At 43.1% G+C, this 25,072-nt stretch overlaps 1 protein-coding gene across 1 annotated transcript in view; it reads left to right on the top strand.

Annotated features, from left to right (window-relative positions):
- The first annotated feature begins 2,050 nt into the window (after positions 1-2,050).
- The window catches only part of LOC110486320 (heparan sulfate glucosamine 3-O-sulfotransferase 4), an 87,748-nt gene continuing 64,726 nt past the window's right edge, over positions 2,051-25,072 (top strand). The window contains exon 1 of the mRNA XM_021557832.3: positions 2,051-3,393. Coding sequence (XP_021413507.2) covers positions 2,774-3,393 — 620 coding nt within the window. The 5' untranslated portion in view covers positions 2,051-2,773. The remainder of the gene's footprint in view (positions 3,394-25,072) is intronic.

Below are 25,072 nucleotides of genomic sequence, written 5' to 3'. Positions count from 1 at the left end.
AGCAATTTTCAGAAATTGTGTTTTAGCAATTGAGAAAAACTGTATTATCTGACCCTGCTGGTCATCTATGAACATTTGAACATCTTGGTCATGTTCTGTTATAATCTCCACCCGGCACAGCCAGAAGAGGACTGGCCACCCCTCATAGCCTGGTTCCTCTCTAGGTTTCCTCCTACGTTTTGACCTTTCTAGGGAGTTTTTCCCTAGCCACCGTGCTTCTAAACCTGCATTGCTTGCTGTTTGGGGTTTATGCTGGGTTTCTGTACAGCACTTTGTGACATCAGCTGATGTAAGAAGGGCTTTATAAATGAATTTGATTGATTGAATGAGAACAGTTTTAATGCTGCACCTTGGCATAGATTTTACATGTTTCTGGAACTTTATTGGAGGGACACCATTCTCTCACAATAAATTCCATAATTTGGTGTTTTGTTGAAAACAGTTTGAAAACGCTGTCCAAGGTGCTGCTCATACTCATCAAACCATTCAGTGGCCACTCGTACCCTGTGGATGGGGGCATTGTCATCCTATGGGGGCATAGCAATGGTAGCCAAAATAATGGCCAGTCCAGCGTTTTTATACATGACCCTAAGCATGATGGGATGTTAATTGCTTAATTAACTCAGGAACCACACCTGTGTGGAAGCACCTGCTTTCAATAGACTTTGTATCCCTCGTTTACTCAAGTGTTTCCATTATTTTTGGCAGTTACCTTTACATAACGATACTATAACAAAACATACTTGTATGCTGAAGTGGCTGTACAGTATGTACTACAGCTGCTAAGAAAAAAAAGGAAGGGTGTGATTTATCTGCCTTTCTCTGTGTAAGAGATGTCCTATTGGATTGTTCAGCATTTCCTGTCCTGTGGGAGGCCATGGGTCTAACACAAAAGAGCCGTACTTTGATTTTTTTGTTCACTACTCCAGGATTATTGCGTTTTTGGCAATAAAATATCTTTAGTCTAACCATTTTTCCTCCTTGCTCAGTAATTTCAGCCACTGTTTGATTTGCCAAACTGCTGGTTACACGATCTTAGAGATGTGATGGGAAGAGAAAATTGGCCAAATAAGCATATTCTCTCATACTTCCAGATGCTGTAAAATGACCCCTGCCATTCTGCTTTGAGAGCGATGAGCCCTCCATTTATTGTTGTCCAGGCATTGCTGTGGTGCAGATATTTCTGGTGTGTTTGAGGAGTATGATGAATGAGACTCTCTAATAAAAGGAGACATATCTCAGTGGCTCACAATCTAGAATCTCTTACTTTACCTCCCAAAGGGGCATAAGTCAAATGTGTCAACATTTTTCAATTCAGAGAACAATACTGACTGTCACCTTGTGTAATAAATGTGGTATAGATATGTTCTCCCTACATAAGTATCTTCAATGCAAAATACCTCAGTAAGGCTACACAGCCTAGTGTCCATTCCAGCTCACTTACATTGCACTCTCTAGCACTGTCATCTAACCCTCCTTTGTATCAGGCCAGCATGCATGAGAAGCAACAACCTCTTTGATGTGAATTGGTGGAGTGAAAGGACGATTTTTATCACACATAATTTCCATCGAAAAAAATATTGATCTATTCTTCAACCACCCCTCCTACCTTCTTGTGTAAAATCTCCCAAGATCACGGTTACAATTATTGCAATGTTCCAGAGAACACCAGTAGGGAGCAGCCATGAGCTGCTTGAAGAATACTTATTTAGTAGTAGTTGTAGTAGTAGTAGTAGTCGTAGAATAATAATAATAATTATTATTATTATTATGACGCATTTTATTCAGTAAATCATTTGAGGCAAGTCAGATGTAGCCTACATTAGTTGGGCAAATTATCTTTAAGATGTATTCTTAAGTGCATACAGGGCACTACTTTTCCCTACTCACCCTTACATTCATCCAGCAATATCTTTGCTAATCATAAAGCATAGAAAAAGGAGGAGGAGGAATAGTCATCCCGCCTTCCCAATGCCATCTCAGTGCTATCTGGCTGTCGTATCTGACGTCTCATTGGGTTTCCTACACTCTGGCACCGATTGCGAAAAGTGGGTGTTCACTTATTGAGCTTGTGGTGCTCCTACTAATACAATAGTGCTTCGGTGCGGGAGAGCTCACACAGTTGATGCGCACATCGTATCTACCAATCAACAGAAGGCATTAGGACAGCAAACAACATTCCTGGCCACTGAGAGAGCGCAGTCAATTAATATTTATGCAAAGGTTGTTCACTTTCTACTTCACAAAGTTAGCAGTGAGAGGTCCAATGTGTGGCAGTTTTTTCACCCTTGTTGGGAAGATCCACCGGATTTGTAATTGGCCGTCAGTGTGTCGGGATGAAGACGTGCTTTGCACACTACTTCAAACACTTTGGCGTTCCCTTTTTTCTTACCAAGACTTCGTCCATCACACTGCCCATTTCAAACCAGGCTGCTGGTTTCAAACCAGGCTGCTCATTTGGAAGGACGCCAGACCGCAGGCTTTCTAATCTGCAAATTCAGTCCAATAAACGGTGACATTGGCTGTCAGCGTTGGAATAAGAAATCAATAGGCTACTCAAAAAAGGGACGCGATATTCTTTCGGAATTTTAACGATCTATTTCCTGTATCCTTATAACCATGCGAATTGGGGGTATGCTGGAGTGGTTCAACTACTCACATTTTCAAATGGAGCAATGCTGATAGTGACAGATTATTGTTGTTGAGTGTCCATGCAAGTATTGGAGTGGAAACATGTCTGGCCACTTCTTTGAGAGGATCACTGCTATCAGAGATGGCATTTTGGTCCAGCACTTCGGTTTTTACCTCTAAAGTGCCCAGGAAAATTTTATTCATGTTCACCCTCTCCCTTTCTGTCACCTACTTGTTCTATAGCTTGATGAGCTGTTACAACTCGTTACAGTTCCCCTTGCAAGAGAACTACGTGTACCAAGGGAGGCTGGTCACGGAGGAGACAACTTTCGTAACATTAAGGGAGAAACTTTATTCCACCTCACCCCAGGGCTATTTGGATGAGGAGCTGATAGAGGTTACTGCCGCCGCCGCCGAGCAAACGGTTGCAATTTCCACTGTCAAAGATAATGTGGAGACCGAGCAAAGAACATTGGATTGGGTTAGGAATCAGGCGGCTCCGACTAAAACTGCCGCGGTGTATCAATCTCCCGCTCTGGAGAGGGAGCACCAGGAATTCAGCACCACGGACAACGAACTCAGGGTGAACTGCACCTCGGATTATGGGGTGAAAAAATTACCCCAAGCCATTATAATTGGGGTGAAGAAAGGAGGCACCAGGGCTCTGCTCGAAGCTTTGAGGGTCCATCCCGATATCAGAGCCGTTGGGAATGAGCCGCATTTCTTCGACAGGAACTACGAGAAAGGGCTGGATTGGTACAGGTGCGCGCATCCACTCTCACTTAATAACCCTATCTGGTTCAGAGGTCTCATTACCCCACATAACATAAACCATGTGTTGGTAGATAGTCTAGATTTGTTCATATTTCAAATCCATTAGATTACCACTAATAATAATACGTCGGCCTATACCACTATCAATGTCATTATTCATTATAATCATAATAATCCTAATCATAATAAAAAAACAACTGCTTAAAAAATTGCCTACCTATTAGATTGGATATCTGCCAAGTAATTCGGCTTAAAAAATGTTTCTAGTCTAGTAAAATATCCCCACTTGTTTTACATCCAACAATAAAAACAGTTGATCAGTGCTTCTGAAGTACGGTGAACCTAGTTTTACAATAATATACAATGTTTTATCACAGTATGCATGTATATGAACATAGCATGCAGCAATAGGCAAACTATTCAGTCGACCAGGTGTTCATGCGAGTGCATTCGTTGGAACAATACTCAGATCCCACCTACAGTTGTGGTATTACCTTTCTATAGTGTTCAGAACTGCCCCTGTGCAACAGGCCTGGTACTTTAGCAGTGTACTCTGGGTTTGGGATGTGATGTCGAGTTAGTATTCATACTGTACCACATGTTCTGATAGTGTCACAAATATAGACAATCTTGTCTCATTTAGACAAAATGTATTTCCAAGTGTATTTCCATCTGATAATCGCTAGTTCCCAACTATGTAATATTGAGTTTATTTAGCAAATGCTTTGTAATATCCACCATTTCCCCCCCCCCACCATTGCAGAAAAAAAGTCCCGTAGCTTGATAACAAAATGAAAACATTCTGCGCTCACCAAGATCCATATCTGATTCAGAATATATTGGAGGAATTGTGAAAAAGAAGTCATTTTAAAGCTATTTAATCTGACACAGAGCTGAAACCAAATGCATGTAGCTAAAGGCCTATTTAAGTCTATCTATCTAAAAGCCATATTGCCAGGCGTTTGCTCTATGACTGCATGGGGGTAGAGAGATCATCATTTTGATCAACTAATCCAGATGTTTTTCTACTGATCCTGAGTGTTGTGCCATCCATGTCTTCTCACATGCAATACATTCAAGGTAAAGATTCCCCCAGTCAGGTTCATCACCCAGTCAGGTTCATCACCCAGTCAGGTTCATCACCCAGTCAGGTTCATCACCCAGTCAGGTTCATCACCCAGTCAGGTTCATCACCCAGTCAGGTTTTTTTCTATTTGTTATCCGACACTGCACATCTCACGGCATCCATTGTGATTTTTTTCTTCCTGTTTTTAAAAGATAAACAATCATGGCATTAAACCACAGTCTGTTTGAGGGTTCGTCCGTCCCTCCGTTTGACAGTGGCACTCGCTCAATAAAGTGCCAGCATCTAGCAAGATGATGGTCTGACCAACCAGGGGGATGCTGGATTTCAAATGGACTCGGTGAGCAGATAATGAAAAGGAAGCCAACCAGTAGTACACAGAGTCCCTGACTCCATGCTTGTGCCCAGAGGGATGAGGTGCTGTGCCGCCTGTGAACCCAGTCTAGTACAGTGGCTTGGGGCTTTGGGTATACAGGGGACCATCTGCCTCAACTCATTGCAGTGTGGATGGGAGCTATGCTCTCCTCTGTCCTCGGCTGTTGGCTGTTCATTTAGCCCGTGTTAATGTGAGACGTTTCATTACGCTTTCGGTGTCAGGCTCATTAGACGACAAGATGACAGGCTTACATAAATAACACCAAAGTGTGCTTGTGTGTTTTAGTGCCCCTGAGCCAACCAAATCCCTTAAGCGCTCTTAACATTTATTTCCGCGTTTCATCCTCTGAGTAATGTTAACCTCAGGATGACGTATGCAGAAATGTAAGTATCGGGTAGCAGTGTTTTTTACACCCATGGGGACGATATAGAAATGTGTCTATTCTGTCTGCCAAATTTGAACAGTGTTGTAGTGTGACAAGGGAGAAAAAAAGTTACACTCAGAGCTATGTGATCTGCCCACGTCCTGATGCTACAGACAAAGCATGTCATTTTTGTGGATTTTTTTCTGTGTGCAGGCCTACTGTGTAGGCTGTGTGCAGGCCTACTGTGTAGGCTGTGTGCCTAATCCTATGACTGAAATCATGATCACAACCATTTAACGTTGGCTTCCGAGGTTGAGTCTGATAATGTCATCACATGCGCTGAATCAATTTGGTTGTGCAGCGGTGGCCAGTTTCATACTTTGTGATGGCTTGAAGAGTTAGACACTGGCAGAGGATGAATGTGGTACCGTTGTAAAAGACTTAAAAGAATCCAGTACAAATGCACAGCCTGAAGAGGTGTGCACTGAGAGAGCTATTCTGTGCTTGCCACAGTTATACGGTGCTCCAGAATCCCGGTACGCATACAGAATTCATCTGGTAGAAAATATCAAGTGAAAACATATTTTTTATACCCCATCCGCTGGGCATATATTTCACAGGGAGTAAGTTCATCTTCTTGTTCATGAAATATGATGCAGCACCTCGGTGACATCTGTTTTTACCTGGGTTACACATCTGGTTACACAATGTTTAAAAGGCTTGCCGGTGGAGGACCTTATGCCTTGTTAAACTCCTTACCGCTTGTGAAGGGAAGCTATAGTCTTTAACCAGCAGGTCATTCTTTCTGTGTGTCGGGTCATAATAGCTATACCATCATTAGAAGAATCACGCCGTTGCCTGGAAGCCTATCTCGGGTTTAAATGGGTGCTGCAAAACAGCAGACGATTCATTGAGCTGGTATTTAGGAACAACTCTATTGCTTGTGATGCAATTGATTTCCCCAGGAAGATTATCTGGGTTGTACTACTATGCTGATCATATTGTGTGAGTTGTCAATGAGATGCATAGCTCTGAAGCGGCTCTGAGGTCTCCGAGCACTTTATCATTGTGTCGGGAGAATGATACTTGGACCTTGTAAGCGATAAAAGCTGAGGCAATGGGACTGTAAATCTTTTCAGCTGTTTTGTACCTTTGCAAGGATATGGCCCTGTGTTGCACAAGATGACAAACAATAATGTGAAATTACAGGGGTGCTTATAACGTGCAGAATGGTGTTTTGAATGTGCTCTCCTTCCCCAAGCTATTTCACCTCAGGCGGAGGTCTTGGTTGCTGCCTGCTGGCTTTTATATGAGGTGGCCTTTAAAAAAGATGCCAAAGAATCAGCCTTGCCATCACCAAGGACTTTCTCTCTTTGTGTGAGTTGTAATGCATTCTGATCAATAGGGACCTACACAGCTCAGAAGCCCACACAGTGCAGGCTCTACGCTCTGCCAAGGCCTTGCAATGAAGTGCTCTCATTCTTTTATCTACTTTTTCATCGAGGCTCTGTTTCCCAATGAATGGTGGACAAAGCTTAACGAAAGAATTTCCAGTTTGCTGCTTCTTCTTTTTCAGTAAATACAAAATGCTAGTAGTGTAGAGACCATGTCAGAGCACCATGTCTTTGCACTGCTGCAGGCCCGGGGGGACTCTGAGGAGAATAGCATGAATTCCAGCCCCAGCTTTATCCGCACCCTTCAGTGTAGTAAGACAGGACCCTCTGACAGGAAGTGTGTGTCGGAGACAGCGATCTACTGCTGAGAGTAGCATCAGAGAGTCTAAATCCTGTGTTTATCCCTTGTTTACCCCTCCGCTCCCACCTCAGCATGCCGCTCCACGGCTCAGCTCCCTGAGTCTTGCCACCAGACTAGGGGCCCGTGACTCCAGTCAGCGGGGAGATGGGATGGAGGGAGGTGGGCCTGATCCCTGAGCAGCAGGCTGGATGCCATCCCTCCATCTTCCAGCTGGGCCTGTGTTGCTGCTCCTGCAGCGCCTTCACGTCCTCCGCTCCTCCCCGGCAAGCCGGAATCTGTCTATGCCTGATAAGATGGCGCCAAGGCTCGCAAGGACGCACCTCTGGGTACTTGGATGCCAACGCGGCAGTCGTGGAATTAAACTTTTTAATTAATAGCATGCCCCAGTGCCTGTCAAGAGAGTGGACCGCTGCAGTCAGGTTGGTCTCAACATCCCCCCTCCCCTTTTCCACTTGATTAAACTCCCAAGCACCACAGAGCGCAGAGATTCCACCAGTGTCCTCAACAGAAACATATTTATTTCCCATTCCAATAACTTTGACTGGATGCAGACATGGCACAGCGCTATGACACAGACGGTACCTTCCCGCCAGAAAGCCTTTGTGTCATCTCTGTCTGGCTGTTAAACATGAGTTTATGAAGGAGAATAATCAGAACCTTCAGATTGCTGCACCACCAATTACTGTCAGTCTGTATAAATATGGATACTGGATGACACTTAAAAAGCCAAATGTAACTCACTCTGTAGCAAGTTCCTACAACTGTGAATGGCAGGTTTGTGTAGCCATTTACTCGTGTATAATCACATGCACGATACAGTTGAAGTCGGAAGTTTACATACACTCATTAAAAGTCATTTTTCAACCACGCCAAAACTATAGTTTGTTAACAAGAAATTTGTGGAAAGTCGGTTAGGACATCTACATCATTTTTCAAAAATGTTTTACAGACAGATTATTTCACTTATAATTAATTCACTGTATCACAATTCCAATGGGCCAGAAGTTTACATACACTAATTTCATTGTGCCTTTAAACAGTTTGGAAAATTCCAGAAAATGATGTCATGGCTTTAGAAGCTTCTAATAGGCTCATTGACATCATTTGAGTCAATTGGAGGTGTACCTGTGGATGTATTTCAAGGCCTACCTTCAAACTCAGTGATCTTTGCTTAACATCATGGGAAAATCAAAAGAAATCAGCCAAGATCTCAGAAAAAAAATGTAGACTTCCACAAGTCTGGTTCATCCTTGGGAACAATTTCCAAACGACTGAAGGTACCACATCTGTAGTACGCAAGTATAAACACCATGGGACCACGCAGCCGTCATACCGCTCAGGAAGGAGACGCATTCTGTCTCCTAGAGATGAACGTACTTTGGTGAGAAAAGTGCTAAATCAATCCCAGAACAATAGCAAAGGACCTTGTGAAGATGCTGGAGGAAACAAGTACAAAAGTATCTATATCCACAGTAAAATGAGTCCTATATCGACATAACCTGAAAGGCTGCTCAGCAAGGAAGAAGCCACTGCTCCAAAACCACCATGAAAAAGCCAGACTAGGGTTAGTAACTGCACATGGGGACAAAGATTGTACTTTTTGGAGAAATATCCTCTGGTGTGATGAAACAAAAATAGAACTGTTCGGCCATAATGACCATCGTTATGTTTGGAGGAGAATGGGGGAGGCTTGCAAGCCGAAGAACACCATCCCAACCTTGAAGCACGGGGTGGCAGCATCATGTTGTGGGGGTGCTTTGCCGCAGGAGGGACTGGTGCACTTCACAAAATAGATGGCATCATGAGGTAGGAAAATTATGTGGATAAATTGAAGCAACATCTCAAGACATCAGTCAGGAAGTTAAAGCCTGGTCACAAAGGGGTCTTCCAAATAGACAATGACCCAAAGCATACTTCCAAAGTTGTGGCAAAATGGCTTAAGGACAGCAAAGACCTCAATCCTATTGAAAATGTGTGGGCAGAACTGAAAAAGCCTGTGTGAGCAAGGAGGCCTACAAACCTGACTCAGTTACACCAGCTCTGTCAGGAGGAATGGGACAAAATTCACCCAACTTATTGTGGGAAGCTTGTGGAAGGCTACACAAAACGTTTGACCAAATTTAAACAATTTAAAGGCAATGCTACCAAGTACTATTTGAATGTATGCAAACTTCTGACCCACTGGGAATGTGATGAAAGAAATAAAAGCTGAAATAAATAATTCTCTCAACTATTATTCTGACATTTCACATTCTTAAAATAAAATGGTGATCCTAACTAACCTAAGACAGGGCATTTTTACTAGGATTAAATGTCAGGAATTGTGAAAAACTGAGTTTAAATGTATTTGGCTAAGGTGTATGTAAACTTCCGACTTCAACTGTACCTGAGGTGTGAGCTAGGTAGCTAGCTAGCTAAATGTCTACTAGCTAGATATTTAGGTGTGTATAGCTATCTTATGTGTATGTCTTTACAGCGGAACTGTGGGAACAATTCACAACACTTTATCTTTCCAGTTAAACAATATCAGCAGGTATTATCAAAATAAGTTTAGTCATGAACTCCATCCACACAGTATTGCACTGCCTGGGATTTTTTATTCTGCAATGGAATCAGTGTTTTCTGTTGGGAGAATGTGGATTAAATTTGTTTTGTGTTACTCTAGGGTCAGCCTTGGGGGGTTATCTGGGTCTATTTCTATTGTGACACTATAATTATGAAAGAAGTAATACTGCTGCATCCTTTGTGGCTTAGAGAGAGGACAAATCACTCTGGCAGTGGGTTGGTGCAGACATTTTCATTCTACCCCAGCTTCTTCTTGCTATTCACATGCAATACCTTACCCTCTCTCTTTGACATTCATTTCCTATTCCGTGTCATGGACAAAGCTACAACCAAACACCTAAAGTGATCATTCTCCAATTCCAGTAAAGTTGACTTTACTTGAGCTTAGAATTTAATTTGCTGATTCAATTTGCCAACACAATGAATTGGCATTGGGGCATGGTTGCCATCAAGGCTCAGCCTCCCTTTAGGTTTGTGTCTGTCAAAACAGAACTGGATGGAATTCTTCCTTGCGTTTTTTTCCATTCCATCGCCAATGGGAAAACAGGGAATTCTTAGACCCCTATTTCAGTTCCATGTCATAGATGGATTGCCTGAAAATGACAGCCCCAGTCTCGCCTGTTAAATGATTTATTTTGGACCAAAAATAAAGTATAAGCACAAATCATTTTAAGCTTGAAAGGATTCCTATCTCCCAGGGATTATTTACTTGCCGCAGAATTGCCGTGATGTGCTTCTAGTCAGAAGGAACAATGATTCCATTCGGCAAGAATGCTGCTTTACAGCCGTCTTTAAATCTCTCTGAATAAGACTTCCTTTTGGGACAAATAAGCATGTCAATCATACTGGTCAAGATTCCAATTTTCCTTTCGCCTCTCCTGGAGCACTTGGTGCTGTGCATACATGCCCCTTATCGGTTGTGAGTGATGCAGTCTCATGACACAAACCCAAAAGCAAGCTGATGCATTGGTTCAGTCAGAGCAGGGTTCTCTCTGACAGGGCTGGCCATGGAGCCAAGACGTCACGCAAGGGCTGTTGGGAGCATGTTTCAAATATGTGGCCGTGACCTGACATGTACTCCAGGAGTGTGTTAAGCTGAGGGATGTGGGGAGAGTGGAAATCATAACTTCTCCCTCCATGCTCCACCAGTAGCATTATTCCGCCTGCATGCCCATGACATGTTACACACAGAGCTTATTCATCGGAAATACAGCAGCTTGGCCGTATCAAGATGTAGGAATTACCTTTGAGATATAGTCTGGGATGACATGGAAAGCAATTGTCATTTTTTTTTCAAGGACTTGCTAAAGAACAGAGCAGAATGAAAAGGCAGTTCTAGCTATAGAAATATACAGGTGTCCTGTGAGCCCACGTGCACCTCGCGCCACTGACGCCATCCACAGCTCACAACAATCTTGACAGGCTTAATTCAATTATGGCAGTGCGATGTGCTGAGACTCCGGAGGTGTGAGCTAATTCCTCTGTTTACACCCCTGAGTCACTGTCACAAACAAAGACAAACACATTCATTGGCTTCCAGGAGCTTGTTTGCTGCGATTGCCCCATTGCCTTTGAAGTTTCTCATCGCTTTATGTTGTTTATTTATTCATGCTCTTTCTTTGCCTGAAATCACCATGGGGTATTCCGCTAGAATATTTTAGCACAGTGTGAAACAATGAAGGAGCTGAGTATTAGACGTGTAAACTACGCACAACACAGTCCTTACATTGAGATGGTATTCTGATTCAGAGGGGATGGGTTAAATGGGGAAGACACATTTCAGTTGAATGCATTCAGTTGTACAACTGACTAGATATCCCCCTTTCCCTTTCCATGTTGATTGGGACTTTCAAGTAGGACATCTTCATTGGGAGTTGTGTTTATAGAAACCCTTTTATAAGTATTTAGGTTTTTCGAGTTTCAACCATCTGTATCAAGAAGACTTTATCAAGCAGACCTCCACCATGAGAATGCTGTCCTCTATTCTCTGTATAGGCTGGTGGAAGTGATTTTAATATAGAGGCTGTGGCATTGTGCCAAGCTCCTTTGAGACTTGGTCTAAGCCGATGAAATGCAAAAGGCTGCTTTTAGGGATTATGCTAATTACTAATTGGTGTATCAGAAGGTGATTGTTTTTCCTGGATAATTTGGATTATTGGGATTAGAGATTTAGTTGCAAGTTAACGTGCTCTTCCTGTTTTAATGGGGCAATTAGCTCCTCCCAACCATGTGAAGCCAACTCTTAGCTAATGTGGCTGAGAGTTTTTCTTTATGCCTGTAACATGCTCAGCCACACACGTGTGCAGGGCAACACACAAGGAAATGTGTTTCAGTGAAATCACGTTTGAAGATGCTTGTGTGTTTAAAAGAAAACGTATCCCATAATCCTTTATGTATGGGGGGTACAAAGGGGTACACAGTCAGATATCACAGGTACAATTACATTTCCCCATGGCCTTGTTTGTCTGTTGAATGTCAGGATTTAGCTTTGTATTTAGCTTTGTATCGTTCCAAAAAAAGATAGATGCCAAACTGTAGTTACAGTATATATTTTTTTTTAAATTTTAATTTCACTTTTATTTAACCAGGTAGGCTAGTTGAGAACAAGTTCTCATTTGCAACTGCGACCTGGCCAAGATAAAGCATAGCAGTGTGAACAGACAACACAGAGTTACACATGGAGTAAACAATTAACAAGTCAATAACACAGTAGAAAAAAAAGAGAGTATATATACATTGTGTGCAAAAGGCATGAGGAGGTAGGCGAATAATTACAATTTTGCAGATTAACACTGGAGTGATAAATGATCAGATGGTCATGTACAGGTAGAGATATTGGTGTGCAAAAGAGCAGAAAAGTAAATAAACAAAAACAGTATGGGGATGAGGTAGGTAAAATTGGGTGGGCTATTTACCGATAGACTATGCACAGCTGCAGCGATCGGTTAGCTATTCACAAGATATGTTTCAGAGCAGGAAGAAAAGATAGGAGTGAAAACATGCCTACCCAGGGCTATAGCAGGATTATACTCTCTTTTTGTCTGAGGTTTATCTTTGGATATGTGAGCTACACTTGGTTATTCATCCCGATCATTTTCAGTATGCCTGGGATGACTCTACTCACGGTCTCCTTCCACTCCCATCGACCTCCAGTTTGTTTCACATCTGCATGACTCGAGGAGGGAGAATGTTAAGTATGAATTGATTTTTAAATAAGCATACATTTACCTTCATATTGGTCTCGTCCTGTATTGCAAAACAGGCTATTTTAATTGATCTTTGTGATGAACATTGAGGACAGACCACCCTGTCTTTGCAGTCAAGGTGACTTTGGCATCACAATCCTATACCGAGTCCCTTGTTTTTTTTCATGATGGGACAACTTACCATGAAAGCGCATCTGGGCAGAGGTGAGAAGGTAACAGTGCTGTAACTAATGGGTTTATTTTATTTAATTTACTGGCTGTGGCCCCCAGGTCATTGGAGGCATGCTGGCCACAGTGAGATTTGAGGTTCCAGTGGGAAAGAAAGAAAGATTAACCCTCTTTTCAAAAGGGCAAATTTCACTCATGTCATGCTGGATTTTCTTGCCGAGATAGCAGGCCAGTATAAATCTGCAGAACTAAATGAATACAGGTTTGCGGTGAAATGGGCCTCTCAAGCTTATTTCGTACAAGCCACCTAATCAACGTCACGCTGGGGCCATGCTCGCTGGGCTGGGGAATCGGTCATAAATGAAAGCTTTGTCAACATGTCCTCAGATGGATGCAAGGGTGCATTTGCAATAACAATTGCTTCTTAATTCGAAACGTTGACGTGCCAACGGAAGGTTAATTGGGCATATCTAACCCGACTGAAGTTTATTTGGGGGGATACTTGTGAGGGCTAGTATTTTCCTAATGATTAAAGGTATATAATTCTGTAGAACAGCATGGTAGGGTTGTTGCTGTCATCACTAACACCGGCTTTTAGCTAAATATTATCTTTGATGCCATTGTTGTAGTCACATGTCTCTCCGTATCTATTTCTGGCCACATTGTCTCCAATTAACAGTCTCACAATTTTCTGATGCAATCAGTGGAATATAAATGAAGCAATCCCAGCAGCCTCTGGCTCTGCGTCGTCTCAGCCTCACGCTGAATCACTCGCTGTTAGATCTGTGCTGTAATAAACCCACTTTTTACAGGGCTAAACACGTACTCACTGCACCTTGGGTAAACTCAACAAACGCTTCAGGGTTTCAAAGTTAATGTTGCATAATAATTAGTTAACCAACAGTGCGATGCAAGAGGAAGGAATTTACACCTTGTGTTTAATAACAGATAGTTAAATTTGTCTTGCTACTAATGTTGCATGTGTTTCTTCATGCTATTTAATAGTTGGGACTCACTTAGCTGGCTCCTTCCCTCCACACAGATGGATCGACACAAACACACCCATTTGATGTTTTTCCTTTCAGTAGATTTTTGGTTTGTGGTGGCAAGACAGTGTAAAACACTGAAAACTGCCTACAAACCACTGATGGTTGCTCATGGCAGAATCCGATCAAAACAAAGACGCTGTGTTTGGTTAGTTCACTCAGCCAGCCATTGGCTGCTTGATGGGTCGATCTGCATTCTAGCGGATGTTATTGAAGTACATTTTTTAGAACTGAGGCATTTTCTCTTATAGGCTACTCCAGGTGTAATATGATCACTCTCCTTCTCGCCTGTCTGTTGGGCTAACCCAATTCTAAAGCTGCGAGAGGGGTGTGTGTTGTTGTGCGTTCGAGACGAGTGAATGTCCAAAGTCAAACTAAAAAGGCGATAGACATCCCACGGTACCACCCATAGATGAAGAGACTAACACTCTTAAAAGCCTAGTGCAGTCAAAAGTGTGATTTTACAGTGTTTTATATACACTGCTCAAAAAAATAAAGGGAACACTTAAACAACACAATGTAACTCCAAGTCAATCACACTTCTGTGGAATCAAACTGTCCACTTAGGAAGCAACACTGATTGACAATAAATTTCACATGCAAATGGAATAGACAACAGGTGGAAATTAGCAAGACACCCCCAATAAAGGAGTGGTTCTGCAGGTGGTAACCACAGGCCACTTCTCAGTTCCTATGCTTCCTGGCTGATGTTTTGGTCACTTTTGAATGCTGGCGGTGCTTTCACTCTAGTGGTAGCATGAGACGGAGTCTACAACCCACACAAGTGGCTCAGGTAGTGCAGCTCATCCAGGATGGCACATCAATGCGAGCTGTGACAAGAAGGTTTGCTGTGTCTGTCAGCATAGTGTCCAGAGCATGGAGACGCTACCAGGAGACAGGCCAGTACATCTGGAGACGTGGAGGAGGCCGTAGGAGGGCAACAACCCAGCAGCAAGACCGCTACCTCCGCCTTTGTGCAAGGAGGAGCAGGAGGAGCACTGCCAGAGCCCTGCAAAATGACCTCCAGCAGGCCACAAATGTGCATGTGTCTGCTCAAACGGTCAGAAACAGACTCCATGAGGGTGGTACGAGGGCCCGACATCCACAGGTGGGGGTTGTGCTTACAGCCCAACACCGTGCAGGACGTTTGGCATTTGCCAGAGAACACCAAGATTGGCAAATTTGCCACTGGCGCCTTGTGCTCTTCACAGATGAAAGCAGGTTCACACTGAGCACATGTGACAGACGTGACAGAGTCTGGAGACGCCGTGGAGAACGTTCTGCTGCCTGCAACATCCTCCAGCATGACTGGTTTGGCGGTGGGTCAGTCATGGTGTGGGGTGGCATTTCTTTGGGGGGGCCGCACAGCCCTCCCTGTGCTCGCCAGAGGTAGCTTGACTGCCATTAGGTGCCGAGATGAGATCCTCAGACCCCTTGTGAGACCATATGCTGGTGCGGTTGGCCCTGGGCTCGCTCCATCCACCAACGCCACGTTACACCACAGACTGTCCAGCAGTTGGCGGATGCTTTAGTCCAGGTCTGGGGGAGATCCCTCAGGAGACCACCCGCCACCTCATCAGGAGCATGCCCAGGCGTTGTAGGGAGGTCATACAGGCACATGGAGGCCACACACACTACTGAGCCTCATTTTGACTTGTTTTAAGGACATTACATCAAAGTTGGATCAGCCTGTAGTGTGGTTTTCCACTTTAATTTTGAGTGTCACTCCAAATCCAAACCTCCATGGGTTGATACATTTGATTTCCATTGATAATTTTTGTGTGATTTTGTTGTCAGCACATTCAACTATGTAAAGAAAAAAGTATTTAATAAGAATATTTCATTCAGATCTAGGATGTGTTATTTTAGTGTTCCCTTTATTTTTTTGAGCAGTGTATATTACCACACTATGAGTGACTTTAAAAAAATTATAACTAATTATTTTCCCTTTCATGCGATATAGACAGTGGTTTGCATCATCTCTTGTTTTGTAGCTTTTTTTGTGCGCTTTCCTATAAATATTGTGAAGCGGAAAATGTCTTTGTAGATCTCATTAAATGTTCCATGAATTTTCCATACAGTATGGCATTTGGTTAAACTTGAATGATAACTGCATTTGTTCCCCAATTGTCTTCATTCTACTACGTTCTAGTTATCCGTATTCAAGTGTTTCATCGTCAGTGCATGATGGGAATTTTTTCGTTTGTAGTTTTAACGTAACTGCTCCGTTGGACTACAGCTCTCACCGGGAGCCTTCACACTCAGATTAGCCGCACCGTGTTTCTAAATTGTTGTGACAGGTGATTTGCCCATAGTCTTTTGATGAGTTGTTCACATTCTGCTATAGCAAAGTTTCTGTGCATAAAAATTCCACCGTAAATGCGATTCACAATTGAATCATAGATGTCTTTCCTTGACTGAGTGCACCAGTTTATTTGTAAATGTCTCAAATGTTGGTATAATCACCTTAGGTGTGGTTGAAATACTGGATGCTGCTTCTTGCTCCCAAACCAGTTCACTCAGGCCACCGTCAGACTGCAGCTGAAGTGTAGGTTGAGTTTAGGTTATTGTAGTGTAAGTCAAAATGATCTGTCCGCCGTATCCTCACGAGTTTGAACAGGAAAAGAGAAGGTAGGTTAATGTAACGTTTTCATATTGCGACAGCGTCTTTAGAAAGGCAAAATTCAAAAACTAGCCCTAGTAATACAGGAGTATGGTAATGAATATCAGTGAAAAACAGTATAGTGTTCAGACAAACCTTGACATTGAAAGGGCATGCCCCCCCCCCCCCCCCCCCCCCCCCCCCACTCAAATAAATGGTGCCCCACAGAGCCAGACATGGCCCTGGCATTTCCCGATTTTAGTTCCTTTTGTTTCACGAGTCAAGGGCCTTTTTCTATCAGACTTGTCCATTATCTGAGTCTGAAAGACACAGCAAAATCCACCACATGGTCTGTCAATGTGTGAACCTCACCAGAGCAGTCCTGGTGTGATAATGAATGTAATTTCTTTTCTCCTATGGCACAGACCCAATTATTTAAAATGCAGTCAGGCCTGTGGACCTGTGCATGTGGGGAAGTGTAAGATACACCAAATAGTCGTCTTCGCCCACTCCTAGATGAAAATAATTGTCAATGATAATATATTTCTTTATTATAAGGAAAGTTAATGTTTTAATACAGAAACACGTTCCAATAGGGCTTCAATAGGGACAGGAATATTTCCTAATAATGTCACGTGGCTAGGAAAACTCCTGGCCCCAGCATCAACCATGCATTTCTTAACATTCTACAATGCTGCCCGCTGTGCTGGTTCATCTATTTGGCTTGCACCCGAACAGAACTGACAACCCACTGGATTGACTGACTGTCACCAAGGCACCCCCTATAAAACCGTATCAGCCCAACCTGAGGTTGTGATCCCAGCCTCGTGTTGTGTCTGGCTAGGGCATGTTTGTTTTGGAGAGAGCACTCTGCCTTCCTTGGCTGTCCTCTTTATTGCAGCGGCCCCTAATAGCTTGATTTAATGCACTCTCAGAGGTCAGATATTGCGCTGGCAGCCACAGACCACTTCCTTCCTCACTGCCCCATTAATAGCAGCAAACAAATCAGAGATGCACTGTAAATTCTCTCCCTGGCATATTGGAGCTGTTTGGATGGGAGACGTGGACAGATTTATTATGGGGAAGAAGGATATCTCTAGAAAAGACTAGCCAGGTTTTTTCCCCCCCTCTCTCTCCAAAACATGGGCTGTGTGAACACTAATTAAATGTATTATTCCCAGTAGGATAGCTTAGCTAGTGTTCTGTCACATATCCTCTGATCCTTATGGTATGTCTGTGCAAGATGCGTACTGTATGTAGAGTCATGTGCAGGGTCACACATCAACTTCTTCAGTGACCTCATGAAGACTTGTAGTAAAGCCTGTTTAACCTGACCTGCTTTTCACAGGACTACTTCCCCCAAAGAAGAAGCTCGCTCTCAAGTGCTTTCGTTCGTCAGTGAGGTTCGATAATTGTGCCTTGTAAAAAGACCAGATGTGACAGTCAGAAGCATATCAGTCCAGAATCTTTGACATTGTGCATCTTGGCTTTGTAAAGTCATGTGTTGTGTTTTCATGGACTATCACCTAAATATTCACTACCGGTCAAAAGTTTTAGAACACCTACTCATTCAAGGGTTTTTCTTTATTTATACTATTTTCTACATTGTGGAATAACAGTGAAGACATCAAAACTATGAATTAACACATATGGAATCATGTAAACTGCCCCTTTTTCAGGACCATGTCTTTCAAAAGTAATTCGTAAAAATCTAAATAACTTCACAGATCTTCATTGTAAAGGGTTTAAACCCTTTTTTCCATGCTTGTTCAATTAACCATAAAAAATTAATGAACATGCACCTGTGGAACGGTCTTTAAGTAGGCAATTGTCACAGTTATGAAAACTTAGGACACTAAAGAGGCCTTTCTACTGACTCTGAAAAACACAAAAAGAAAGATGCCCGGGGTCCCTGCACATCTGCGTGAACCTGCCCCAGGCATGCTGCAAGGAAGCATGAGGACTGCAGATGTGGCCAGGACAATAAATTGCAATGTCCGTACCGTGAGACGCCTAAGACAGCGCTACAGGGAGACAGGACAGACAGCTGATCGTCCTCACAGTGACAGACCATGTGTAACAACACCTGCACAGGATCGGTACATCCGAACATCACACCTGTGGGATAGGTACAGGATGGCAACAACAACTGCCAGGAACGCACAATCCCTCCATAAGTGCTCAGACTGTCCGCAATAGGCTGAGAGAGGCTGGACTGAGGGCTTATAGGCCTGTTGTAAGGCAGGTCCTCACCAGACATCACCGGTACAACGTCGCCTATGGGCACAAACCCACCGTCGCTGGACCAGACAGGACTGGAAAAAAGTGCTCCTCACTGATGAGTCACAGTTTTGTCTCACCGGGGGTGATTGTCGGATTTGCGTTTATCGTCGAAGGAATGAGTATTACACCGAGGCCTGTATTCTGGAGCGGGATCGATTTGGAGGTGGAGGGTCCGTCATGGTCTGGGGCGGTGTGTCACAGCGTCATTGGACTGAGCTTGTTGTCATTGCAGGCAATCTCAATGCTGTGCATTACTGGGGAGACACCCTCCTCCCTCATGTGGTACCCTTCCTGCAGGCTCATCCTGACATAACTCTCCAGCATGACAATGCCACCAGCCATACTGCTTGTTCTGGGCGGGATTTCCTGCAAGACAGGAATGTCAATGTTCTGCCATGGCCAGCGAAGAGCCCGGATCTCAATCCCATTGAGCACGTCTGGAACCTGTTGGATTGGAGGGTGAGGGCTAGGGCCATTCTCCCCAGAAATGGCTGGGAACTTGCAGGTGCCTTGGTGGAAGAGTGGGGTAACATCTAACAGCCTGAACTGACAAATCTGGTGCAGTCCATGAGGAGGAGATGCACTGCAGTACTTAATGCAGCTGGTGGCCACACCAGATACTGACTGTTGTTTTTGATTTTGATCCACCCTTTGTTCAGGGACACATTATTCCATTTCTACTAGTCACATGTCTGTGGAAATCGTTCAGTTTATGTCTCAGTTGTTGTTGAATCTGGTTATGTTCATACAAATATTTACACGTCAAGTTTGCTGAAAATAAACGCAGTTGACAGTGTGAGAACGTTTCTTTTTTTGCTGAGTTTAGTAGCCAAAAAATTATTAAACAAATCAAAATATATTTGAGATTTGAGATAATTCAAATAACCACCCTTTGCCTTGATGACACCTTTGCACACTATTGGCATTCTCTTAACCAGCATTATGAGGTAGTCACCTGGAATGCATTTAAATTAACAGGTGTGCCTTCTTAAGTTAAGTTGTGCGTTTGAACCAGTCAGTTGTTGTGACAAGGTAGGGGTGGTATACAGACGATAGCCCTATTTGGTAAAAGACCAAGTCCATATTAGGCAAGATTAGCTCAAATAAGCAAAGAGAAACGACAGTCCATCTTTACTTTAAGACATGAAGGTCAGTCAAGAACTTTGAAAGTTTCTTTAAGTGCAGTCACAAAAACCATCAACCGCTATGGTGAAACTGGCTCTCATGAGGACCGCCACAGGAATGGAAGACCAACAGTTACCTCTGCAGCAGAGGATAAGTTCATTAGAGTTGCCAGCCCAAATAAATACTTCACAGAGTTCAATTATCAGACACATCTCAACATCAACTGTTCAGAGGAGTCTGTGTGAATCAGGCCTTCATGGTCAAATTGCTGCAAAGACACCACTACTAAAGGACACCAATAAGAAGAAGAGACTTGCTTGGCCCATTAAACATGAGCAATGGACAATATACCAGTGGAAAGCCCAAATTAGACATTTTTGGTTCCAACCGCTGTGTCTTTGTGAGATGTGGTGTGGATGAATGGATGATCTCTGCATGTATATTTCGCACCGGAAAGCATGGAGGAGGAGGTGTGATGGTGTGGGGGTGTTTTGCTAGTGACATTCAGTGATTTATTTAGAATTTAAAGCACACTTAACCAGCATGGCTACCACAAAATTCTGCAGCAATACGCTATCCCATCTGGTTTGCCCTTAGTGGGACTATCATTTGTTTTTCAACAGGACCCAACACACCTCCAGGCTGTGTAAAAGCTATTTTCCGTAGAAGGAGAGTGATGGAGTGCTGCATCAGATGACCTGGCCTCCACAATACTCCGACCTCAACCAAATTGAGATGGTTTGGAATGAGTCGGACCGCAGAGGGAATGAAAAGCAGCCAACAAGTGCTCAGCATATGTGGGAACTCCTTCAAAACTGTTGTAAAAGCATTCCAGGTGAAGCTGGTTGAGAGAATGCCAAGAGTGTGCAAAGCTGTCATCAAGGCAAAGGGTGGCTACTTTGAAGAATCTAAAATATATTTTGATTTGTTTAACACTTTTTTTGTTACTACATGATTCCGTATGTGTTATTTCATTGTTTTGATGTCATCGCTATTAATCTACAATGTATAAAATAGTAAAAATAAAGAAAAACCCTCGAATGCGTAGGTGTTCTGAAACTTTATACCGGTAGTGTATACCCGATATGAAGACATAAATTGGAAATAACCTATTCTCAGACAGCCCTTTCCTTCCAATCACATCTCGGCTTTGTAGCGGTATGATGAAATATTTCCTTTCATCAAATGATGCATATTTGGTCAGACAGGATAATTATTATTCTTGTCAGCATGTGTTTATCTTGATGTAGCCCTCAATAATCAACTAGATCCAACAAGCACATTTCATTCAGGTGCCACTGGAGTCAAAGCCCTTGCATTTCTAAGGAGCACTGCACAACATCATTTTCAACAATAGTTGTAAAATGAGTTCCTTACACAATGTTAAACATTTTACTTATATTTCACGCGTAAATATAGCACACGGGTGTATACAGTGGGGCAAAAAAGTATTTAGTCAGCCACCAATTGTGCAAGTTCTCCCACTTAAAAAGATGAGAGAGGCCTGTAATTTTCATCATAGGTACACTTCAACTATGACAGACAAAAGGATAAAAAAAATTATCCAGAAAATCACATTGTAGGATTTTTAATGAATGTATTTGCAAATTATGGTGGAAAATAAGTATTTGGTCAATAACAAAAGTTTATCTCAATACTTTGTTATATACCCTTTGTTGGCAATGACAGAAGTCAAACGTTTTCTGTAAGTCTTCACAAGGTTTTCACACACTGTTGCTGGTATTTTGGCCCATTCCTCCATGCAGATCTCCTCTAGGGCAGTGATGTTTTGGGGCTGTTGCTGGGCAACACAGACTTTCAACTCCCTCCAAAGATTTTCTATGGGGTTGAGATCTGGAGACTGGCTAGGCCACTCCAGGACCTTGAAATGCTTCTTACGAAGCCACTCCTTCGTTGCCCGGGCGGTGTGTTTGGGATCATTGTCATGCTGAAAGACCCAGCCACGTTTCATCTTCAATGCCCTTGCTGATGGAAGAAGGTTTTCACCCAAAATCTCACGATACAATTCATTCTTTCCTTTACACAGAGCAGTCGTCCTGGTCCCTTTGCAGACAAACAGCCCCAAAGCATTATGTTTCTACCCCCATGCTTCACAGTAGGTATGGTGTTCTTTAGATGCAACTCAGCATTCTTTGTCCTCCAAACACGACGAGTTGAGTTTTTACCAAAAAGTTATATTTTGGTTTCATCTGACCATATGACATTCTCCCAATCTTCTTCTGGATCATCCAAATGCTGTCTAGCAAACTTCAGATGGGCCTGGACATGTACTGGCTTAAGCAGGGGGACACGTCTGGCACTGCGGGATTTGAGTGCCTGGCGGCGTAGTGTGTTACTGATGGTATATTCACTAGTTATTCTAGGTTATTCACTAGTTCCCCCCGTGTGGTTCTGGGATTTTTGCTCACCGTTCTTGTGATCATATTGACCCCACGGGGTGAGATCTTGCGTGGAGCCCCAGATCGAGGGAGATTATCAGTGGTCTTGTATGTCTTCCATTGCCTAATAATTGCTCCCACAGTTGATTTCTTCAAACCAAGCTGCTTACCTATTGCAAATTCAGTCATCCCAGCCTGGTGCAGGTCTACAATTGTGTTTCTGGTGTCCTTTGGTCTTGGCCATAGTGGAGTTTGGAGTGTGACTGTTTGAGGTTGTGGACAGGTGTCTTTTATACTGATAACAAGTTCAAACAGGTGCCATTAATACAGGTAACGAGTGGAGGACAGAGGAGCCTCTTAAAGAAGAAGTTACAGGTCTGTGAGAGCCAGAAATCTTGCTTGAAAATTACAGGCCTCTCTCATCTTTTTAAGTGGGAGAACTTGCACAATTGGTGGCTGACTAAATACTTTTTTGCCCCACTGTATATCAGAGCCTTCATTGTTCAATATTTTTATTGTCATGACTACATTTGAGAATCATCAACTATGTTTCCTAGGATAAATGGAACAAAGTCAAACATGTGGTTTCCATATATTTGATGTATTTAATACCGTTCCATTTATTCCATTCCAGTCATTTTTTAAATGTATTCATTATTTTACCAGGTAAGTTGACTGAGAACACGTTCTCATTTGCAGCAACAACCTGGGGAATAGTTACAGGGGAGAGGAGGGGGATGAATGAGCCAATTGTAAACTGGGGATTATTAGGTGACCGTGATGGTTTGAGGGCCAGATTGCAAATTTAGCCAGGACACCAGGGTTAACACCCCTACGATAAGTGCCATGGGATCTCTAATGACCTCAGAGAGTCAGGACACCCGTTTAACGTCCCATCCGAAAGACGGCACCCTACACAGGGCAGTGTCCCCAATCACTGCCCTTGGGTATTGGGATATTTTTTTAGACCAGAGGAAAGAGTGACTCCTACTGGCCCTCCAACACCATCTGGTCTCCCATCCAGGAACTGACCAGTACCAACCCTGTTTAGCTTCAGAAGCAAGCCAGCAGTGGTATGCAGGGTGGTATGCTGCTGGCATACAATGAGCCCGTCCCCCTATAGCTCCTCCATCCAGCTTTCTCTGATCCCAGGGTGCCTTTACTGTAAAGGCATGACTGTATTTGAAGCGTTTCTCAGAAGCCTTTCATAACCAACCTTCCCTGTAGATGTGACACGAGCACAGCTGCTTTGAAAAAATTACCCAGAAACCCTTTTTTTAATAAAATTATTGGGAATTGGCCACTACACTTGTCAACAATCGCTTAGAGAGACATGGAAAAGCTACATAACTGTCAACCCTTCTGTAGCTTATCTTTAAAGGCCTTCATTATGGGTTAGAGCCATATACTTAGGGTTTTATAAAATGTATGAAACCAACTGGCCGGTGATCGTAAATGAATCATGTTGTGGTGTATAAACCCGGGACGGTAGTGATTTTTAGGCAGAAAGAGCTCCAGTAATGCTGAATCACTGAGGCAGATGTCTGTATTTAGACAGGACAGGTAGCATATTTGAGCAACAGATACTCTAGGGAGTAAAAAACCTTTCAGCAAGCTCTCTGTTTGAGCTTGTGATTTACAGTGTTTCTGACAATTACAAAACTTGCCTTGGAAACGCACAGTCCACTTCTTATACTCTTCTCCATATTGTTCCTACACCAATCTCCCACTGCATTCTCACCTTCGCTTTCCTTATGAAGCATAAACTGCCTTGGGGCTACTCTCATGCAACAATGGTTCACACTGTCCATAACACAGAAAAGCATTCACCTTACTCACAGGAGACCATGACTATTTCAACAGTGTGGACCTCTTGTCGCAGAAGAGCAGGAGCGAGGGAGGACGGTATTGTATGCGATTGAAAAGTAGAGATTTTGCCCGTCCCTGTATCACTTGATTATGTTGTGGAGAAAGAAAACTTCACAAGGAGTGGAATATCAATTTTCTCTCCTGTTCTAAAAATGGCAGTAATCAAAGACTTGGTATTAATTACACACATAAACAAAGGAGCCTTTTTAATGGTGATCAACATCAAAGGTAGTGGCGGACTCAACAAAAAATAGTCCTTGGAGAATTGTGTGTGTGTGCGTGTGTGTGTGTGCGTGTGTGTGTGTGCACGCGTGCACGTGCGTGTGCATGCGCGCGTGCGTGTGTGTGTGTGTGTGCATGCATTATGTTTTGTGTCAGCCTGTCAGTCTGTCTGTGTGTTTTTGTTTGTGCTGAATGAGAATATTTTCAATTTGGAAAGTCTATGATGATTCATACTTTACTCAAGGAAAAAGGCAACATGTTGGTCTGCCCCACTAAATAACTAACATCATTATGAATTCTATTTCTCTCCCCTCGCTATTAAAAATGAACAGGCCCGCTATGGCTGCAAAACTTGGCAGCAGGGACTTGGTCTTGATTTGCGGGGGAACCAATAAAACGGCTTGGCGGGGGCGGCCATTCTCAGATGTTAAGACATATGAATTATGCAGAAACCAGCTGTTCCAATATTTATCACTATGTGTGAATATTCTTTAATGCATATGGGGGAAGCCAAAGTCATTATATCTGTTACATATTTAGGCATACATTTGGTTGATGGATGCTAAAGGATGAAATATGAGGGTATTAAGAATTGCACTTCAT

The sequence above is a fragment of the Oncorhynchus mykiss genome, chromosome 13, assembly GCF_057628025.1.
Source record: "Oncorhynchus mykiss isolate SJ-2025 chromosome 13, ASM5762802v1, whole genome shotgun sequence".
Classification (NCBI taxonomy): Eukaryota; Metazoa; Chordata; class Actinopteri; order Salmoniformes; family Salmonidae; genus Oncorhynchus; species Oncorhynchus mykiss.
The sequence above is the reverse complement of the archived record's forward strand: the minus strand, read 5'-3'. Positions and strand labels throughout refer to the sequence as shown.